The 17,913-nt window shown below is 52.7% G+C and overlaps 1 protein-coding gene across 9 annotated transcripts in view; it reads left to right on the top strand.

Moving 5' to 3' along the window:
• The window catches only part of RFX2 (regulatory factor X2), a 110,544-nt gene extending 94,662 nt beyond the window's left edge, over positions 1-15,882 (top strand). For 6 of the 9 annotated variants that reach the window (XM_064280383.1, XM_064280380.1, XM_064280376.1 and 3 more), the window contains 8 exons: positions 274-386; positions 4,179-4,333; positions 6,136-6,233; positions 7,700-7,849; positions 8,812-9,020; positions 12,250-12,403; positions 13,674-13,716; positions 14,524-15,882. In XM_064280383.1, coding sequence (XP_064136453.1) covers positions 274-386; positions 4,179-4,333; positions 6,136-6,233; positions 7,700-7,849; positions 8,812-9,020; positions 12,250-12,403; positions 13,674-13,716; positions 14,524-14,639 — 1,038 coding nt within the window. In that variant the 3' untranslated portion in view covers positions 14,640-15,882. The other 3 variants (XM_064280377.1, XM_064280381.1, XM_064280379.1) reach the window with 3 other exon arrangements.
• Positions 15,883-17,913: the final 2,031 nt, after the last annotated feature.

The following is a 17,913-nucleotide window of genomic DNA, read 5'->3' as shown; positions in this document are numbered from 1 at the left end:
CACTCAGTGCCCCCAGCCCCAAGCTGCAGGTGCTCCAGGAGATGGGAAAGGAGAGGCGTGGCCGCCCCTCAGGCCTCCTCCCTCTGGCAAGGAAGCAGTCACAACGCCCTCTCTGAGCTGGGCTCCTTCCCCTCATTCTAGTCCCTGAGCTGCTTTCCGTGGGTTTCCAAGCACCCGCCGGGCCTGCGTGGCACTGCGGCACGTCCTGAGGACAGACCAGGTGAGCCGCATGGGGCACGCAAGGATGCTGCTGACCCATCGTGTCTCCCCCAGGCCACGTTAGATGTCGTGATGAACCTCCAGTTCCACTATGTGGAGAAGCTCTGGCTTGCTTTCTGGAGCTCCAAAGCCACCGCCAGCGACGGCCCCACCTCCATAGCTACCAGGTAACCTGCCTCCCGTGGCTCCACCCTGGCCAGCCTGCCACCGCCTTGTTTCACAGGTCCCCCGGATTCGGGCCTCCAGGCTGTCACCTGCTGACGCCTGCTGGTAACCCACAAACCAGTGTGTTAACTTTGTAAAAACTTGTGCTCTCATCCCCTTTATGTGATGCATTGTTTCATACTTTTTATAATTAATATGTATGTAATATTATATGTTAGTATGCTATGTTTATGTGTAATATGAGGAACCCTGGTGGTGCAGTGATTAAAGCGCTTGGCTGCCAACCTAAAAGTCGGTCAGTGGTTCAAACCCACCAGCTGCTCCACAGAAGAATACGTGGCGGTCCGATTACAGCCTTGGAAACTCTACAGGTCAGGTCTGCTCTATCCTATAGGGTCGCTATGAGTCGGAATTAACTTGACAGCAACAGGTTTGGATTTTTGGTGGTTTTTTGTGTGGGGGGGGTATACGTAATATAAGGCACACCTTAGAGATATTGCAGGTTCGGTTCTAGGCCACTGCGATAAAGCGAGTCACGCAAATTTTTTTTTGTTTCCCAATGCATATAAAAGTTCTGTTTACACTATGTTGTGGTCTGTTAAGTGTGCAATAACATTATGTCTCCAAAGACAATGTACATACCTTGATTAAAAAGTACTTGATTGCTAAAAAAATGCTAACCATCATCTGAGCCTTCATAATCCGTTGCTGGTGGAGGGCCCTGCCTTGACGCTGATGGCTGCTGACTGATCAGGGTGGTGGCTGCTGGAGACTGGGGTGGCTGCTGAAGACTGGGGTGGCTGCTGAAGACTGGGGTGGCTGTGGCAATTTCTTAAAATAAGACACCAGTGCAGTTTGCGGCACTGACTGACTCTTCCTTTCACAAAAGATTTCTCTGTAGCACGTGAGGCTGTTTGATAGCATTTTACCCAGGGTAGAACCTTTTTCAGAATTGGAGTCAATCCTCTTAACCCCTGCTGCTGCTTTGCCAACGCAGTTTATGTCATACTCTAAATCGTTTGTTGTCGTCGGAACAGTGTTCACAGCATCTTTACCAGGAGGAGATTCCATCTTAGGAGGCCACTTTCTTTGCTCCTCCAGGAGAAGCAGCTCCTCGTCCGTTAAAGCTTTACCACGAGATGCAGCCAGTCAGTCACGTCTTCAGGCTCCCCTGCTAATTCCAGTTCTCTTGCTGTTTCCACCACATCTGCAGTGACTTCCTCCACTGAAGTCTTGAACTCTCACAGTCATCCATGAGGGTTGGAATCAGCTTCTTCCAAACTCCAGTTAATGTTAACATTTTGACCATCTCCCATGAATCATGAATGTTCTTAAATGGCATTTAGAGTAGTGAATCCTTTCCTGAAGGTTTTCAATTTACTTTGCTCAGATCTGTCAGTGGAATTAGCCCTATGGAGCAGTTCTACCCTGTCCTCTAGGGTCACTATGAGTCGTAATAAACTTGACAGCAATGGGTTTGGTTTGGTTTTATCGGAGGAATCAATATTTATGGCAGCTATAACCTTATTATTATTTCTTAAATAATAAGACTTGAAAGTCGGAATTACTCCTTGACCCATGGGCTGCAGACTGGATGTCGTGTTAGCAGGCATGAAAACAACATTAATCTCCTTGTACCTCTCCATCAGAGCTCTTGGGTGACCAGGTGCATTGTCAAGGAGCAGTAATATTTTGAAAGGAATCTTTTTCTGAGCACTAGGTCTCAACAGTGGGCTTAAAATAGTCAGTAAACCATGTTGTAAACAGATGTGTCCTCATCCAGGCTTTGTTGTTCTATTTATAGAGCACAGGCAGAGGAGAGTTAGCGTAATTCCTAAGGGCCCTAGGATTTTCAGAATGGTAAATGAGCACTGGCTTCAACTTAAAGTCTCCAGCTGCGTTAGCTCCTAACAAAAGAGCCCCTAACTGTCCTTTGAAGCTTTGAAACCAGGTGTTGACTTCTCTCTAGCTTAAGAAAATCCTAGATGGCATCTTTTTCCAATATAAGGCTGTTTTACATGCACCGAAAGTATGTTATTTAGTGTAGCTGCTTCATCAATGATCTTAGCTAGACCTTCTGGATAACTTGCTGCAGCTTCTACATCAGCCCTTGCTGCTCCACCTTGCACTTTTATGTTACAGAGACTGTTTCTTTCCTCAAGCCTCATGAACCAACTTCTGCTAGCTTCACGCTGTTCTTCTGCAGCTTCTCACCTCTCTGAGCCCTTGTAGACTTGAAGAGAATTAGGGCCTTGGTCTGGACCAGGCTTTGGCTTAAGGGAATGTTGTGGCTGGTTAGATCTTTTATCCAGACCACTAAAACTCTCCATACGAGCAATAAGGCTGCTTCGTTTTCTTATCATTCACGTGTTCTCTGGAGTAGCACTTAATTTCTTGCAGGAACTTTCCCTTTGCATTCACAGCTTGGCTAACTCTTTGGCACAAGAGGCCTAGCTTTTGGCCTGTCTTGGCTTTCGACATGCCTTCCTTACTAAGCTTAATCATTTCTAGCTTTTGATTGAAAGTGAGAGACATACAACTCTTCCTTTCACTTGGACGCTTAGAGGCCATTGTAGGGTTACTAACTGGCCGAATTTAAACATTGTTGTGTCTCAGGGAATAGAGAGGCTCAGGGACAGGAAGAAAGGCTGGGGAATGGTGGTGGGTGGAGCGGTCAGAACACACATAGCATTTATCCATTAAGTGTATGTGGGCGTGGTTCGTGGCCCCCCAAAACAATTACAACAGTAACATCAAAGATCACTGATCGCGGATCACCATAACAGATACAATAATAATGAAAAGGTTGAAATATCGTGAGAACTACCAAAATGTGACACAGAGACAAGAAGTGAGCACACGCTGTTGGGAAAATAGCACTGATAGACTCGCTCGATGCAGGGTTGCCACAAACCTTCAATTTGTCGAAAATGCAGTATCTGCGAGGTACAATAAAACAAGGTATGCCTGTAAAAACTATATGTTAGTACGCAGTTATAAATTATAATATAAAGTTACAGATATGTAAATTACAAGAAGCATAAAACTGTATATGCCCACGTTGTTTTGTCGTTAGGTACCATCAAGTAGATTTTCAACTCCTAGTGACCCCGTAGGACAGAGCAGCACTGCCCCATAGGGTTTTCTCGGCCCTGATCTTTACAGGAGCAGGTTGCCAGGTCTTTCTCCTGTGAAGCCGCTGGGTGGGTTCAAGCTGTGACCTTTCTGTTAGCAGCTGAGCACTTCACTGTTGCGCCACTCGGGCTCCTTGTATGTCCGTATGAGGGAGGATTAACTATCGTTCAGGACAGTGATACACGCCTTCCCCCACTTACTGACTGCCGCGGTATTGGCATTTCCCATTTACAACAACACTAAAAAATCCGCTCTCCGACTATTTTGCACATTAACGACCTACGTGTGGCTGTCGTGAAGGCAGAGGTGGGAGCCTGTACTTAAATGTAATCGTATAATTACAATTCACTCATATTGCCCCTTCAGCCCTTTTCAAATCAGACTTTGTTTTCGCATGGAGGGGTTTAGCGGTGACCCTGGTGCACTCCCAGACAGAGGCGACCTGCTTGGTGATGCAGCTTGTAGCGCCGTGAATGCATCGCGGCGGCCACAGGCCGGGCAGGGGCGGCCCTGCGGGAGGGACACAGGCCCCCAGACTGCAGCCTCCGAGCAGCGGGACGGCCGGAGCCGGGACGCGGGGACAGGGCGCGACACCCGCCACGGTGCGAAGGGCGGCCGCCCAGGGCTCCGCTGACATCGTCCTCCTGGTTTCCCTCCAGTGAAGAAGAGCCAGAAGGTGCCATCATCCCGAAGGACAAGCTGATTTCCCTGTGCAAACAGGACCCCATCCTGAGGTGGATGCGGAGCTGCGACCACATCCTGTACCAGGCGCTGGTGGAGACGCTCATCCCCGACGTGCTGCGGCCCGTGCCCAGTAAGAGCGCCGCCCGCGCGCGTCCCGGGGTCCCCCCACCCCTCCTCTCCGCTTGTAAACCTGCGTGTCTACAGCTACCTCATGGCAAGTTGCCGTCGAGCTGATTCCGACTCACGATGGCCCCACGCGTGGCAGAGCAGAACTGCGCTCCGCAGGGGTTCAGTGGCCGAGTTCTGGAAAGTAGCTCACCAGGCCTTTCTTTGGAGGTACCTCCGGAGGGGCTTGAACCGCCAACCTTTCGGTTAGCAGCCAAGCGAGTTAACCTTTTGTGCACCCCCAGGGATTCCACAGCTACTTTATCCGCACCGATTTTTCAGAGTCGGCGTGTAGAGGATCCACACGGGACAGCAGCCATTCTGTCAGGCCCTGGAATAGGTTTGCTCGTGCCTCTGCGCTTTTCCTTATTACTGGCCGCTGTTGAGTATCGACTCGAGAATCGATTCGACGGCACTGGGTTTGGTTTTGGGCCCCAGCAAAGGGCTGGAGTTAGAAGAGTTACGAGCTGGTGGCTCCTCCCTATGCCGAGAGCACCCGCCACCAGGGGGCACTCGCAGTGCCCGGCTGGCAGGCTCCTAACTCACTGTCTCCCCACAGGATCACAGTGACTCTCCGGCACAGTGTCGTCCCAAATGGAAGACGGGGGTGCTCAGGCACAGCTGCCCCTTAACCAATTAATAAATTACTGCATGCGGCACGAGTGGTAATACCCAGCAGTAAAAAGCCAAAACCAAACTCACTGCCGTCAAGTCGATTCTGACTCATAGTGACCCTACAGAACAGAGTAGAACTGCCCCACAGAGTTTCCAAGGAACCGGCTGGTGGATTCAAACTGCTGACCTTTTGGTTAGCAGCCGAGCTCTTAACCACTGTGCCAACACGGCTCCTAGCAAGTGATCTCTAAAAATGTGTGCTTTTTAGTACTAGGCAAATTTCTGTCCTTCTTAATGAGCTGGCATACTTCTTTTTGCCAGGAAATGGGAAATAGCAAACTATGGCATTTCTCCTTTGGCCTGGTTGCTAGCAACGGCTCCTTCTAAAATACTGCTCAGTTAGTCTCTGTATTAAGGTTTCAGTTTGGGGTATGTTTCCTTTCACATTTCTATGATTTTTTCCCCTCTTTTTTAACAGTCTGATTATTTGTTTCTTATGATAAACCTTCTCCAGATAAACTTAGAAGTTGGTAGAATATATATATGTGTGTGTGCATCAGGGATTCTCCACGTTGGTACTGCTGACATGGGGCCTGGATCGCTCTCTGGGATGGGGCCGTCCTGTGCACTGTAGGGTGTTGTGCAGCATCCCTGGCCTCCACGCACTCGATGTCAGCAGCACCCCTACCCAGTCGTGATACCCACAAATGTCCTCAGACATCTCCAAGTGCCTCCTGGGGGGGAGAACCATGCCAGTTGGGAACCACCACCTTAGATAGATGGGTGGGTGGGTGGATGGATGCATGGATGCATGAATGGATGGATGCGTGGATGGATGGATGGACAGACGGATGGGTAGATGGCTGGGTGGGTGGGTGGTTGGATACATGGATGATTGGATGAACAGACAGATGGATCGATAGAGATAGGTGGCACTGAAAAACCCCTAATTCTTACTCAACACCAGGTTTCCTCCGTGTCCTAAATTCTCAGTCATCCCTGGGCCTAAGCAGCCCTTCTTTTTCCCTCTGTGTTGCATATTCCTCACGGGTGGGAACTTTCACTGCATTTGCCTCTGTTACGCTTCATCCTGATTTGGGTGGGCAGGGCACTGCCTTGCCCACTGTTGATCTCATGGTTTGCATCTTCCAGGCACCTTGACACAGGCCATCCGTAATTTTGCCAAGAGCTTAGAAGGCTGGTTGACAAATGCCATGAGCGACTTTCCCCAGCAGGTCATCCAGACCAAGGTAACTGGCCGGGGGTGGCATCTGAGCTCCCAGACCACGGCTGGTCACAGAGAGCTGGGGAGCTGTTGCCTGGGAGCTGGGCCCACGCCACTTACTACTCAGGCTCTGCTGGGTTCACTGGGAGGGAGCAGGGAGCAGCTCAGACGAGGCAGCGGACATGAGGAACACTCTGCCCAGAGAGGCGGGCCTCTTCTCACATGTCCTGTGGGTCATTGCTCCTTCCGGGAAGCCCCGGGATGCTGCTGACATGGGTTAGGTGCTCACAGGGAGAGGTGACAGGTTTGATACGTCTGGGTGGAGGCAGACAAGACTGAATGTTCACGTCCACGCTCATCATAGAGAGAGACATTTAATCTCTTAGCTGTTAATATCACTACAGTCTTGGTGACAACAGAGTATTCGAAATGTGGAGATTTGGCCTCCACGTGGAAAAGAGAACGACCATCTGTCATTCTCATCAGCATTTCTGGAAAAGCTGCCGTGTGCAGTCGAGGGCCAGATCTGGCGCGCCTGGTCTCCCCGCCTGCAATTGGGAATTGATCTGTCAGGCTGGTGGTTCTCAGACTTCCGTGGGTGTCAGCATTGTCTAAAACCAGCTGCTGTCAAGTCAGCCCCGACTCATGGCGACCCCATGTGTGCCAGGGTAGGGCTGTTGCCATAGGGTGTTTGGTGGCTGATGTTTGGAAGTAGTTTGCCAGGCTTTTCTTCCAAGGCAGCTTTGGGTGGACTTGAACCTCCAACCTGTTGTTTAGCTGCTGAGCTTGTTAACCGTTCACACCACCCAGGGACTCCGAGTGCCTGATCTACCCACTATTATTTGGAATTGATCTGTTAGGCCAGCAATTCTCATACATCCGTATGCATAAGAATCACCTAAACCCAAAAAACCCATTGCTAACAAATCTATTCCAACACGTAACGACCCTGTAGGACAGAACAGAACTGCCCCATAGGGTTTCCAATCTTTATGGAAAGACTTCCACGTCTTTCTCCTGCAGAGCAGCTGGTGGGTTCAAACCACCAGCCTTTGGTTAGCAGCCAAGCACTTTAACGACTGCACCACCAGGGCTCCTAAGAATCACTTAGGTAGTTTTTAAAACTACAGATTCCCAGGCCACACCCCAAAAAGTCTGATCTTGTAGGTTCCGGGCACAGCCCAGGACTCTGGATTTTCATGGCCACCTAAGAAAGGCTAGCAGCAGGACGTAACCACTCTGTCCTGAACTCTGGTCCCTGGGGCCGGGGTGTCTTTCGCAGGAGCCACCTTTTGCATTGGTCGCTCTATATCATTCACGCCTCCTTAAGCTTCGGTCCTTAAGAATGTGGGAAAGGTGGGATTGCTCTTTCCTGCTCTCTCCTGCCTGCAATCTCTCTGAGCCCACGGCGCAGCTCCCAAGGAGAGGGGAGAGCAGGCCCTGCCCACGGGCTGCGGGCCTCCCGCTGACCCCCCAAGTCCTCCGCCGCAGGTCGGCGTGGTCGGTGCCTTTGCCCAGACTCTGCGGAGATACACGTCGCTCAACCACCTGGCACAGGCGGCCCGGGCGGTGCTGCAGAACACATCCCAGATAAACCAGATGCTTACCGACCTCAACCGCGTGGACTTCGCCAACGTGCAGGTGACCTCCTCAGACACAGGTCCCCGCGGCCGGCCGAGGGTAGGACAAGGCACGGGGCCCCGAGCTGCAGAGCAGACACAGCCGCTTGTGCCCACAGCCTGCGCTCCAGGGGTCTGAGGCTCCCACCCTCTAGAGAGCTGCCCACACCCGCGGCACCTAGCACGGGGCAAGGCCCACGTGCCTGTTGAACGAATGCAGGTTCAAGGTCATGTATGTGTACACATGCACGCGTACTTAGGAGAATGACCACTTTTTAAAAAGACGTATATATAAATATATATATGTTGTTGTTGTTGTTATTAGCTGTGGTTGAGTTGGCTCTGACTCATGGCGACCCCACGCACAATGCTGCCTGGTTCTGCGCCATTGCCACGGTCGGTTGTGGATTGGACCATTGTGATCCATAGGGTTTTCATTGGCTGATTTTCAGAAGTTGATTGCCAGGCCTTTCTTCCTAGTCAGTCTTAGTCTGAAAGTTCCACTGCAACCTGTTCAGCATCCTAGGAACACAGGTCTCCACTGGCAGATGGGTGGTGGCTGTGCCTGAGGTGCCTTGGGCGGGAATCAAACCCGGGCCTCCTGCACGGACAGCAAGAATCCCACCCCTGAACCACCACTGCCCCCGTGATAGAAATAAAACACACACACATATTCACAAAGGTGACCACTTAAAAAAAAAAACAGGACATGGTATGATAAGAATGTTGGCTCAGCAAGGCCTGGACCCTTATGTCCTCAGGAGCCGGGCAGGTGCCGGGTCTGGACCTCTGTGTCTGCCCCGGTGAATCAGGTCGTAACAGCACTCAGCTCATGGGTGTCCAGGACCAAGTGTGAGAGCGCGTGTGAGCTCAGCGTGGTGTGCGCTGGGCACTGGTGCTCGGGAGGCAGCCTCGGTGGGGGTGAGTGAGGGCTGCCCCGTGCGGGTCCCTAGCCCCGTCCTGACCTGCCACCCTGTGCCATAGGAGCAAGCGTCGTGGGTATGCCAGTGCGAGGAGAGCGTGGTGCAGCGGCTGGAGCAGGACTTCAAGCTGACCTTGCAGCAGCAGAGCTCCCTGGACCAGTGGGCCAGCTGGCTGGACAACGTGGTCACCCAGGTCCTGAAGCAGCACGCCGGCAGCCCCAGCTTTCCCAAGGCCGCGAGGCAGTTTCTGCTGAAGTGGTCCTTCTATAGGTAAGGCCCCCTTGCATCTCCCAGAGAGACTTCCCAGGAGGGCAGCGGCTGGGGGCTCTCTGAGCTTGGAGAAAACGGGGCCCAGGTGGGCTGGGGCACTGGCTGGTGTTGTTATGTTGTTAGCCGCCATCGAGTGGCCCCGACTCGTGGCGAACCCAGGCATAACAGAACAAAACGCTGCCCAGTCCTGTGCCATCCCCACGATGCGTTGTGGATTTGACCATTGTGATTCATAAGGTCTTCACTGGCTGGTTTTTTGGAAGTCCATCTTGGTCTAGGCACTCTGCTGAAACCCATTCAGGATCCTACCCCGATGGCAGGCAGTGGTGGTTGTGCTTGAGGTACCTTGGCCGGGAATCAAACGGAGGGCCCCTGCATGGAAGGCCAGAATTCTACCCCGGAGAGCTCTTCCCAGCCCAGCAGGAAGGGCGACAGTTCTCCACAGAAAGGAAACCAGAACGCATACAGTAGAATGTCACTCAGCCTCAGAGAGAAATGAAGGCCTGACACATGCCACAACATGGATGAACCTCGAAAACATTATGTCAAGCCAAAGAAGTCAGACGCAAAAGGACAGATACTGTTTGAGCTCCCTCCTGGTGACCCCTGTGTGCAGAGTAGAACTGCCCCATAGGGTTTTCAAGGCTGTGACCTTTCAGAAACAAATCGCCAGGCCTGTCTTCTGGGGGCCTCTGGCTGGGTTCGAACCACCAGCCTTTCAGCTGATAGTCAAGTGCTTAACCATTGGCATCACCCAGGATTGCCTTTGAAATATCTAGAATAGGCAAGTGTACAGAGATCAGTTTGTTTGTGGTTACCAGGACAGGAGGGAGAGGGAAAGGGGGGACTCATTGCTTAGGGGACACTGAGCTTCTATTCAGGGTGATGGAGGAATCCGGGGACAGATAATGGATGGCTGACCCACATGATGAACATAATTCATGTCACTGACTTGTCCATGTGAAGACTGTTGAAATGTCACATACTTTGTTACGTATATAGTCACCACGTATGTTACATATACATCCTGGATGTCAGAAGTCATGGGGTTAAAACGGGGCACTGCAGAGACCTCCATGGACTGACTGGAGAGATGGTCCCGCCTGCTCAGCACCCGGAATGCTGGCGGCCGGGCCGTGCCCACCCCTGCTGGTGGGCAGAGCTTGGAGATCCTGTCTGGTCTGGAGAAAAGGCCTGTAGATACTAGGAGTGGAAATCCTGCGGAGAAACGCCAGGTTCCTGCCTCACACATTTTCGGAAGCTCAGCCCCTCTGCAAACGGACACCTGTCTGAGTTCCTCAAGCTTTCTAGTGCATGTTACAGGTTGCCTTGTGTCCCTCAAAAGAGCTGTTGAAGTCCTAACCACCGGGACCTGTAAATGTGACCTTGTTTGGAAACAGGGTCTTTGAAGATGTTACTAGTTCAGTTAACAGGAGGTCATACTGGAGGAGGGTGGTTTCTACTCTAACATTACTGATTGCGATGGTCAGTTTTCTGTGTCAGCTTGGCTAGGCTCTGGCTCCCGGTTGTTTGGCCAAATGCTAGTCTAGATGCTGTTATGAAGTAGTAGTTAAGTGTGATTAAATCAGTTGGCCTTAAGTAAAGCAGATGACCTTCCATAACGTGGGTGGGCCTCACCCCATCAGTTGAAGGCCTGAGGAACAAAAAGGGAGTTTTCCCAAGGTCGTGTTATTATCCAGACTACAAACAGACATCCACCAGGACTCCTCAACTCTTCACTCTTGTCATCGTCTTACCTATAGAATCTCCAGCCTATTGCCTGAACTACAGATTCTAGGCTTGCCAGCACCCACAATCTTGTGAGCCAGTTCTTTAAAACAGATAGACGAATGGACAGACGGATAGGTAAATCCTGGTTCTGTTTCTCTAGAGGGCCCTGACTGAGCATTTTGGAACTGAGAGTGAGTGGTGGTGTGCAGAAAGAGCAGATGAGACACAGACATATACTGGTGGAGGAAACCTTGTGAGGAGCTGTCTACAAGCCAAGGAATGCCTGGGGTTACCAACAAAGAGGGATCTCCCCCTAGAGATGATGCCCTGATTTGGACTTGTAGCTTCCAGAACTGTGAGAATGAGCAATTTCTGTTTTTAAAAGCCACCCACTTGTGGTATTTATGTTATGGCAGCACTAGATTCCAGAGTCCATGCACAGCCTGGCCCTGGGACATTTCAAATAATTCAATAAACTGGTTTGTTATCTGCCGTCCTTCCTGACTCATCTGCACCCAATTGCTGAAACATAAGCTGTTTGGGCAGTGCTTATATTGTGTCTCTCATCTTTCCGTGTCTCTTTCTGCTCTTTTTATTGCTTCAAGATTGATTAGACGTAGATAACCAGGATAATGTAAGTTTTGAGATAGGACATGCGGAGTTTGGGGCTATGTGGCACAGGTGTTTGTGGGCCAGAGGTTTTGATCAAGTGCCGTGTTATGTAATTCCTTTGGATCGAGAGTTGGTAGAATTTTTCCGTAAAGAGCTGGATAATAAATATCTTTGGCTTTGCAGGCAGTGTGGTCAGTTGCCACTACTCATCTCTGTGGCTGAATCAGGAAAGTAGCTGGAGATGATCTGTCAATGAATGTTCGTGCCCGTGTGCCAATAAAATTTTATTTATGGACACAGAAAATGAATCTCATATCATGTGCGCATCTCACGAAATAGTCTTTTTTTTTTTTTTTTTTAACAAAGTTTGTTAAAAATGTACAAACTGCAAGCTTTCAGGCTGTACAAAAACAGGCACAGGACTGAATTTGGCCCCTGGATTGTAGTTTGCCAATCCCTGCTGTAGATGAGAGAGACTTAAACATCCTGAAAGTCTGTCTTGTGTTCAAACCACAGACTCTGAGGAGTGAAAGGAGGAGGGCTAAGGAACTGGGGCCTTACTGACTGGGGGGAGCCAGCTTCTAGTCTCTGCTCTGACCTGGAGTATTTATCCAAGAACGCAGCTCTTAAGGCTGTACTGGAGACACGCACACTGAGGTTTTCAAGTGGCCTCTTGTAAGGGCAAGTGCTCCTGTCGCCCGTGTTCCCTCTGGCGGAGAGGCCCATCCCCACCCATCAGTCCCACCTGAGGTCACAGCTGTGACGTTGGCGATGGGGAGGCCCCTCGTAAGCCAGGAGGGTCTAAGGAGCACCCGAGGAGCACGGAGCCCGAGGGTAGCTGGGTCAGGTTGCCCGTGGCCCCATCTCAGGCCCCATGTGCCTCCAGCTCCATGGTGATCCGGGACCTGACCCTGCGCAGTGCCGCCAGCTTCGGCTCCTTCCACCTGATCCGCCTGCTCTATGACGAGTACATGTTCTACCTGGTGGAGCACCGTGTCGCTGAGGCGACGGGAGAGACGCCCATCGCCGTGATGGCAGAGGTGAGCCCTTCCCGGCCCACGGGCCCCTGGGGGGGCAGACAAGGCCAGGCCTGTGCGGGGAGGGTGGCCTCTGAGACGTGGACGCTGGAGCACGAACAGAGGGGAGGCCCATGAGACCCAGCTTCCAATCCCGGCTCCTCATCCACCTACTTGCTATGACCTCGGCCAGGATCTCCCGCCTCTAAGCGAGGCCTCAAACACCAGCCCCCTCGTGGTTTTGTGTGTGTGATAAAACATATTCCATTTGAGCCATTTTACAGTGGACAACTCAGTGGTATTAAGTGCATTGATAATGTAGTGCAACCGGCAGCACTGTCTAGCTCCAGGGCGTTTTCATCATTCCAAGGAGAAGCCCCGTACCCGTCAGTAGTCACTCCCTGTTCTCTTCTCCCCCAAGCCCTAGGCAATCACTAAGCTACTCTCTCCATGGACCTGCCTCTTCTGGACTCTTCATATACATGGAATCTTACAATATGTGGCCTTCTGTGACTGACTTTTTTCACTCAGCATAATGTTTTCAAGGTCCATCCATGTTGTAGCATGTATCAACTTCATTCCTCTTTACAGCTGGATAACAGTCCCTTGTATGGATAGGTCACCTTTTGTTAATCCATTCGTCTGTTCACCACTTTGGCTGTCTCCACCCTTTGCTATTGCGAACAGTGCCGCTAGGAACCCGGATGTACAAGTATCTGTTCGAGAACCAGTTTTCATTTCTTCCGGGTGTGCACCCGGGAGCGGAATTGCTGGGTCGTGTGGGGAAGAAATGAGGTGATCTTGTCCAGCTTTTAGGACGTCTAGGCCCATGATAAATGGCAGCTTTCCTCAGTGGCCGTGGCACTCCAGGGGGGCAGTGACTGGGGACCCACAACCGGCCCTGACCCTGTGAGGAGATGTCTTGTGCCCAGCACATTGGCATGGGCACTGGGCCCTAGAGGGAGACCCTGGGTAACAGAGGTGGCTCTCCCCACCTCTCCCACTATAAGCCAGACTCAGCCATACCCAGGGGGTTCTTGTCACCAGCTCCCTGTCCCCGTGGCTGCCCTGAGTAGTTGGCAACCCTGGAAAGGAGAATCAGAGGGGACCCCCAGACACCCAACAGCGTCCAAACCATTTCTCAGTAGCAGAACGCAAATCACCTCCCAAATGGTAAAAGCCCTGCTCACTGTGATTGCCTAAGGGGCAGTTCTGCTGACGTTCTCGAACCCCCCTGAAAAATAAACGGCCAGCCCTAAGTGGCGGTCCCTGAACTTGGGCTTCTCTCTTTCAGTTCAATGACCTTACCTCACTGTCGCTGACGCTGCTCGACAAAGGTGGGTGCATCCCAGCTCCATTGGGGCTTATTCCTCACGGTTGGGGCTGGCTCTCCCGCCCTGTAACGAGCAGGTGGAGTCATTGGGTGGTGCAGATGGTTAACGCACTCAGCTGCTAATTGAAAGGCTAGAAGTTTGGATCCACCCGGAGGGTACTGGAAGAAAGGCCTAGCCATCTAATTCCAAAAATCAACCATTGAAAACCCGCTGGAGCGCAGTTCTACTGTGACACGCATGGGGTCGTCATGAGTCAGAGCTGACTGGACGGCAGCTGGTTCAAGAAGCCAGTAGAATCCAGCACAGCCCTGAGGCCAGGTTGAGGGTGCTGGGGAGCTAGCACCTGGATCAGCAGGGGACTCTGCAAGAAGGAGGCTCTGTCCTCCTTCCCCAGCAGCCTGCTCGCGTGCAGAGCTTTGGGGACACATTTAATCCCACTTCCCAGCACCCTCCACGCTGGGAAAGGACCCTCCCGCCGCATGGGGGGTGGGCCTGGGCAGCAGCCCCTTCCTTGCCCCGTGTGGTCAAAGGACCAGCCCCCAGCCCTGCCATGGAGGGCGGAACCCCAGCAGCCACAGCCCTGCAGGGACAGAGATCTGCCTCGCGCAGGAAGCCTAGTATTCAGGGGTGAAAGGGTAGGCAAGGCAAGCCAGGGCCACTTGGCCCAGAGGCCCAGGCAGGTCTCCCAGGGCTGCAGGCCCCTTCTGCCGCCCACCTCAGTGCCCCCACAGCATCCTGCCTGAGGCTCTGCAGCTCTGAACTGTGCTTCTCTCTCTCCCCCTCCGCTGCCCCCCAACGTGGACCCTGCAGACGACATCAGTGATGACCGAGTGAGCGAGGAGGCTGAGGCAGAGGCCCGCAGCCTGGGTGAGCCCCTGGTGAAGCGTGAGCGCAGCGACCCCAACCACGCCCTGCAGAGCATCTAGCACCGGGGCCTCGGGCTTCCAGAAGGTCCCGGCGGCCACCCGGGAGCTGGACGGCCCAGCGCTGACCGCACAGGGCCTCTTAGACAGCGCAGGGTGCACTGACCCCAGGGCCCGGGGTCAGCGCGGCCACAGGCTCGAAATTCTCAAAGAAGGAAGTGGTGTCATCTCAGCGAAGCTCATTCGTACAGCCCCTACATGCATGGGGCTGCGTCCGTGGTGTCTCTGAGAAGGGAAGTGGGACCTGCCTAGCAGCCCTCCTGTACCCACACCAGGTGCTCTTTCACGCTCCGAATGTACCTGCTGGAACCGCAAACTCTTGGTCCGAGTCCCAGACATCCAGCCTTCAGGAGCTGAGCGAGTTGGTGTCTTCCAGGTTTTCTTCTCCATGTTAACTGATACCAATTTTCACCATGATTAAAAAGAGAAAAACCTCAGGCAGAGCGTGGGAGGAAAGCGACAGCCTCTTCCCCTTCTCGTCCACCGCCGCAGGTCCAGGCTTCCACGGAGTTCTCCCTCAGGGACGGAGCAGGGGCCGTCACCGCCTGTGGCCTTCCTTAGACAGACCGTCTGTGGCTCCTGACCTCCCTCCCGGGCTAGGCTGAGGCAGGGAGCAGGCTGCTCACGGCCTGCAGACGCACGTGGGAGATACACAACAGATGCCAAAGGACTTGAGATGCAGCTGCCAGTGTCTCCATGTCCCTGGACAGATCCACAGCCATGGCCCCACGTGGCTCTCAGAACAAGCCACAGGAACAGAGCCCAGCGTGCCAAGACACAGTGTTGCCTTTACGAAATCAAAACCAGAAGTTTTATCAGCAACAGGAACAATTTGGAATTTTGCCCAAGTTCAGCCAACGGCTGGGTCTGGAATGCCTTTGTTTCTCGTGGGTTCCAAGTGGGCCGGGGGCGTCTGGCGGTCAGAGGTACCACCCCGCCCTGTCTGCACAAGCCCCAGGGCCCCTGTGCCATTCCACAGAATCTTCCAGAATGCCTGCCTTTAACTCCGCAACCCTGAAGCCGCCTGACCCGGTCAAGTCCCACCTGGAACTGTTCAAACGGATACCGAGGGCTCACGCAGCCCGGAACTCTACATGGTGGGTTTTTATCCGATTGTAACATGTAGCTGCTGCGCTGGGTTAGCTCTGTGCAATAGTTCTGTCCCGAAAACAGCTGCAGCGCAGAAAGACACACCTCTGGTCTTGCAAGCGCCGACTTATGAGATAATAGTTTTTGTTTTTGGAAATATGTTTATACGGATAGTTTTGTGCCGTGGTTGTTACTAGAACGTTTCCTGTGAACATGTATACTGCAGTATATTCGGTCCCAAATATTTTTTCTCATTCACAAAGAAGGTACTAATATAAACTCACGTGGCCTTTTAGAACCTTCCAGAACAACAAGGGACGCACTGTGCTTTTCCAGGCCTGCGCCTGGGGTTTGGGGAGGGGAGGGGGGAAGGAAGAGAGAGATCCATGTTTATTTTAGAAGCAAAAAACTCCGTAATAATCTCAGTGTTGGGTCTTAGAGTTCAAGACTTAGATGAAGTCAGACAGAAAGAATGTTTTTAAAACCTGTCTCTCCTTTCCTGGGAGACTTTTCCGCTCACTGGTAGTGGATTGTAATGACCTGGCTTTCCTTCCCACATGTGGTAACCAGAACAAACTGGGTTTCTGCCTTAAGCGCCTTCTGTTCCTTTGCAGGGATTCCACAAGGAGGAATATAAATGACAGTAAAGCACACAAGCCTTCCATTCTTGTTTCTTGTAGCAATAAACGCATCGACCATGCCCATTTTGGGAGTCACAGTTCACACCCCAGCCCCAGCCCACCCCTACGATGCCCCAGGAGGGGGCAGCCCTCCCCTGGCCAGCCCCACCTTCCCTGGGCAGTCAGCCCCGCCAGCTTGGGCCCGAGAGAGGTAGCAGCCACTAAGCCACTTTCCCCTCCTCTCGGCCGCCTTGGCTGCTGTTCTAGAACCTTCCAGAATAAATGGAGCACCCCCATTAGCAAACCCGCCCTTGAGCCCATAATGGCAGGAAAGCATTTCCTTGCCCAGGGTGGTTGGTGTCTCCTCTGGAAACAGACTAGACCTGTTCAGGGCCAGCAAAGTAAGTAGATGCTCTGTGGCTGGTAGAGCCCACCGCATTGTTCTGAGGGTGTGTTCGGTGGAGAGATGGGGCTGCGCCTCAGACTCCCTTAAGGACCAGTGTGCGTACCTGTTGGAAACCAGGTGGTTCCTGGGCCCCATCCCCTATGAACCTGCCTAGGTGGATTGGGGTGGGGCCGGTGATCCCAGTGTTGCAACCTCCCCCGCTCAGGGACTCTGACACGGGGCAGGGGCGGGGGGTACTTTGGAGAAACCCCACAGAGGAGAGTCCCCGGCTGTCTTAGGCTGGGTTCTCTAGAGAAGCAAATCCAGTAAAGCATAAAAATATATATATTAAAAAAAAAACCTGTTGCCGTCAAGTCGATTCCAACTCATAGCAACCCTACAGGACAGAGTAGAACTGCCCCGCAGTGTTTCCAAGGAGCGCCTGGTGGGTTCGAACTGCCGACCTTTTGGTTAGCAGCCATAGCTCACGTAGAGATTTCTATCAAGGAAACGGCTCACGCGGTGGGAGAGGCTGGAACATCCCCAGGATAGAGGCTTCTGATTCACGCAGCCGCAGGGGCTAGCGAACCCAAGATGAGCAGATCAGAGAGCAGGGCTCTTGCTCACAGGCTGTGACGACCTACGAGTGTGAAGATCGGCAGGTAAGCTGCTAGCTCAAGCCCCAAGAACCAGAGGTCAGACGAACAGGAGGCAGCTGCAGGCAAAAAACCAAAACGTCCACTCCCATTCGGATGCAGGCCACACGCCCAAGGAAACTCCCTTTCAACAGACCGGCCCCTCCCAGCAGATCCCATCGTGGGGGTGATGACATATAAATACTGAGAATCATGGCCCAGCCAAGCTGACACACAATCTTAGCCATCGCAGAAGGACCCATAGGGAAGAGAATGTTCCGAAGAGGGGGGATACCATTTACAGGCAGCTGCCCCTAAAAGCTGCTTCTCGGGTGCCAGGCCAGCATCCCAAAGCACCCCACAGATACTCTGCCTTGGCCCCGCCCAGTCCCCTCTGTCCCAGAAAGAGGGCCCTGCACTTTCATTTTGTACTGGGCCCCCCAAACTACGTGGCCACTCCTGGGGGAGCTCCCAGGACCCCACTGCCAGGCCTCTGAGCAGGGCTGCCAGGGCTCTGGGGTCCACCGCACTCCCCTCACCACTTACCT

Source organism: Loxodonta africana, chromosome 3 (assembly GCF_030014295.1).
Source record: "Loxodonta africana isolate mLoxAfr1 chromosome 3, mLoxAfr1.hap2, whole genome shotgun sequence".
Taxonomy (NCBI): domain Eukaryota; kingdom Metazoa; phylum Chordata; class Mammalia; order Proboscidea; family Elephantidae; genus Loxodonta; species Loxodonta africana.
Note: the sequence above shows the minus strand (reverse complement) of the source record. Positions and strands in the feature narration are given on the sequence as shown.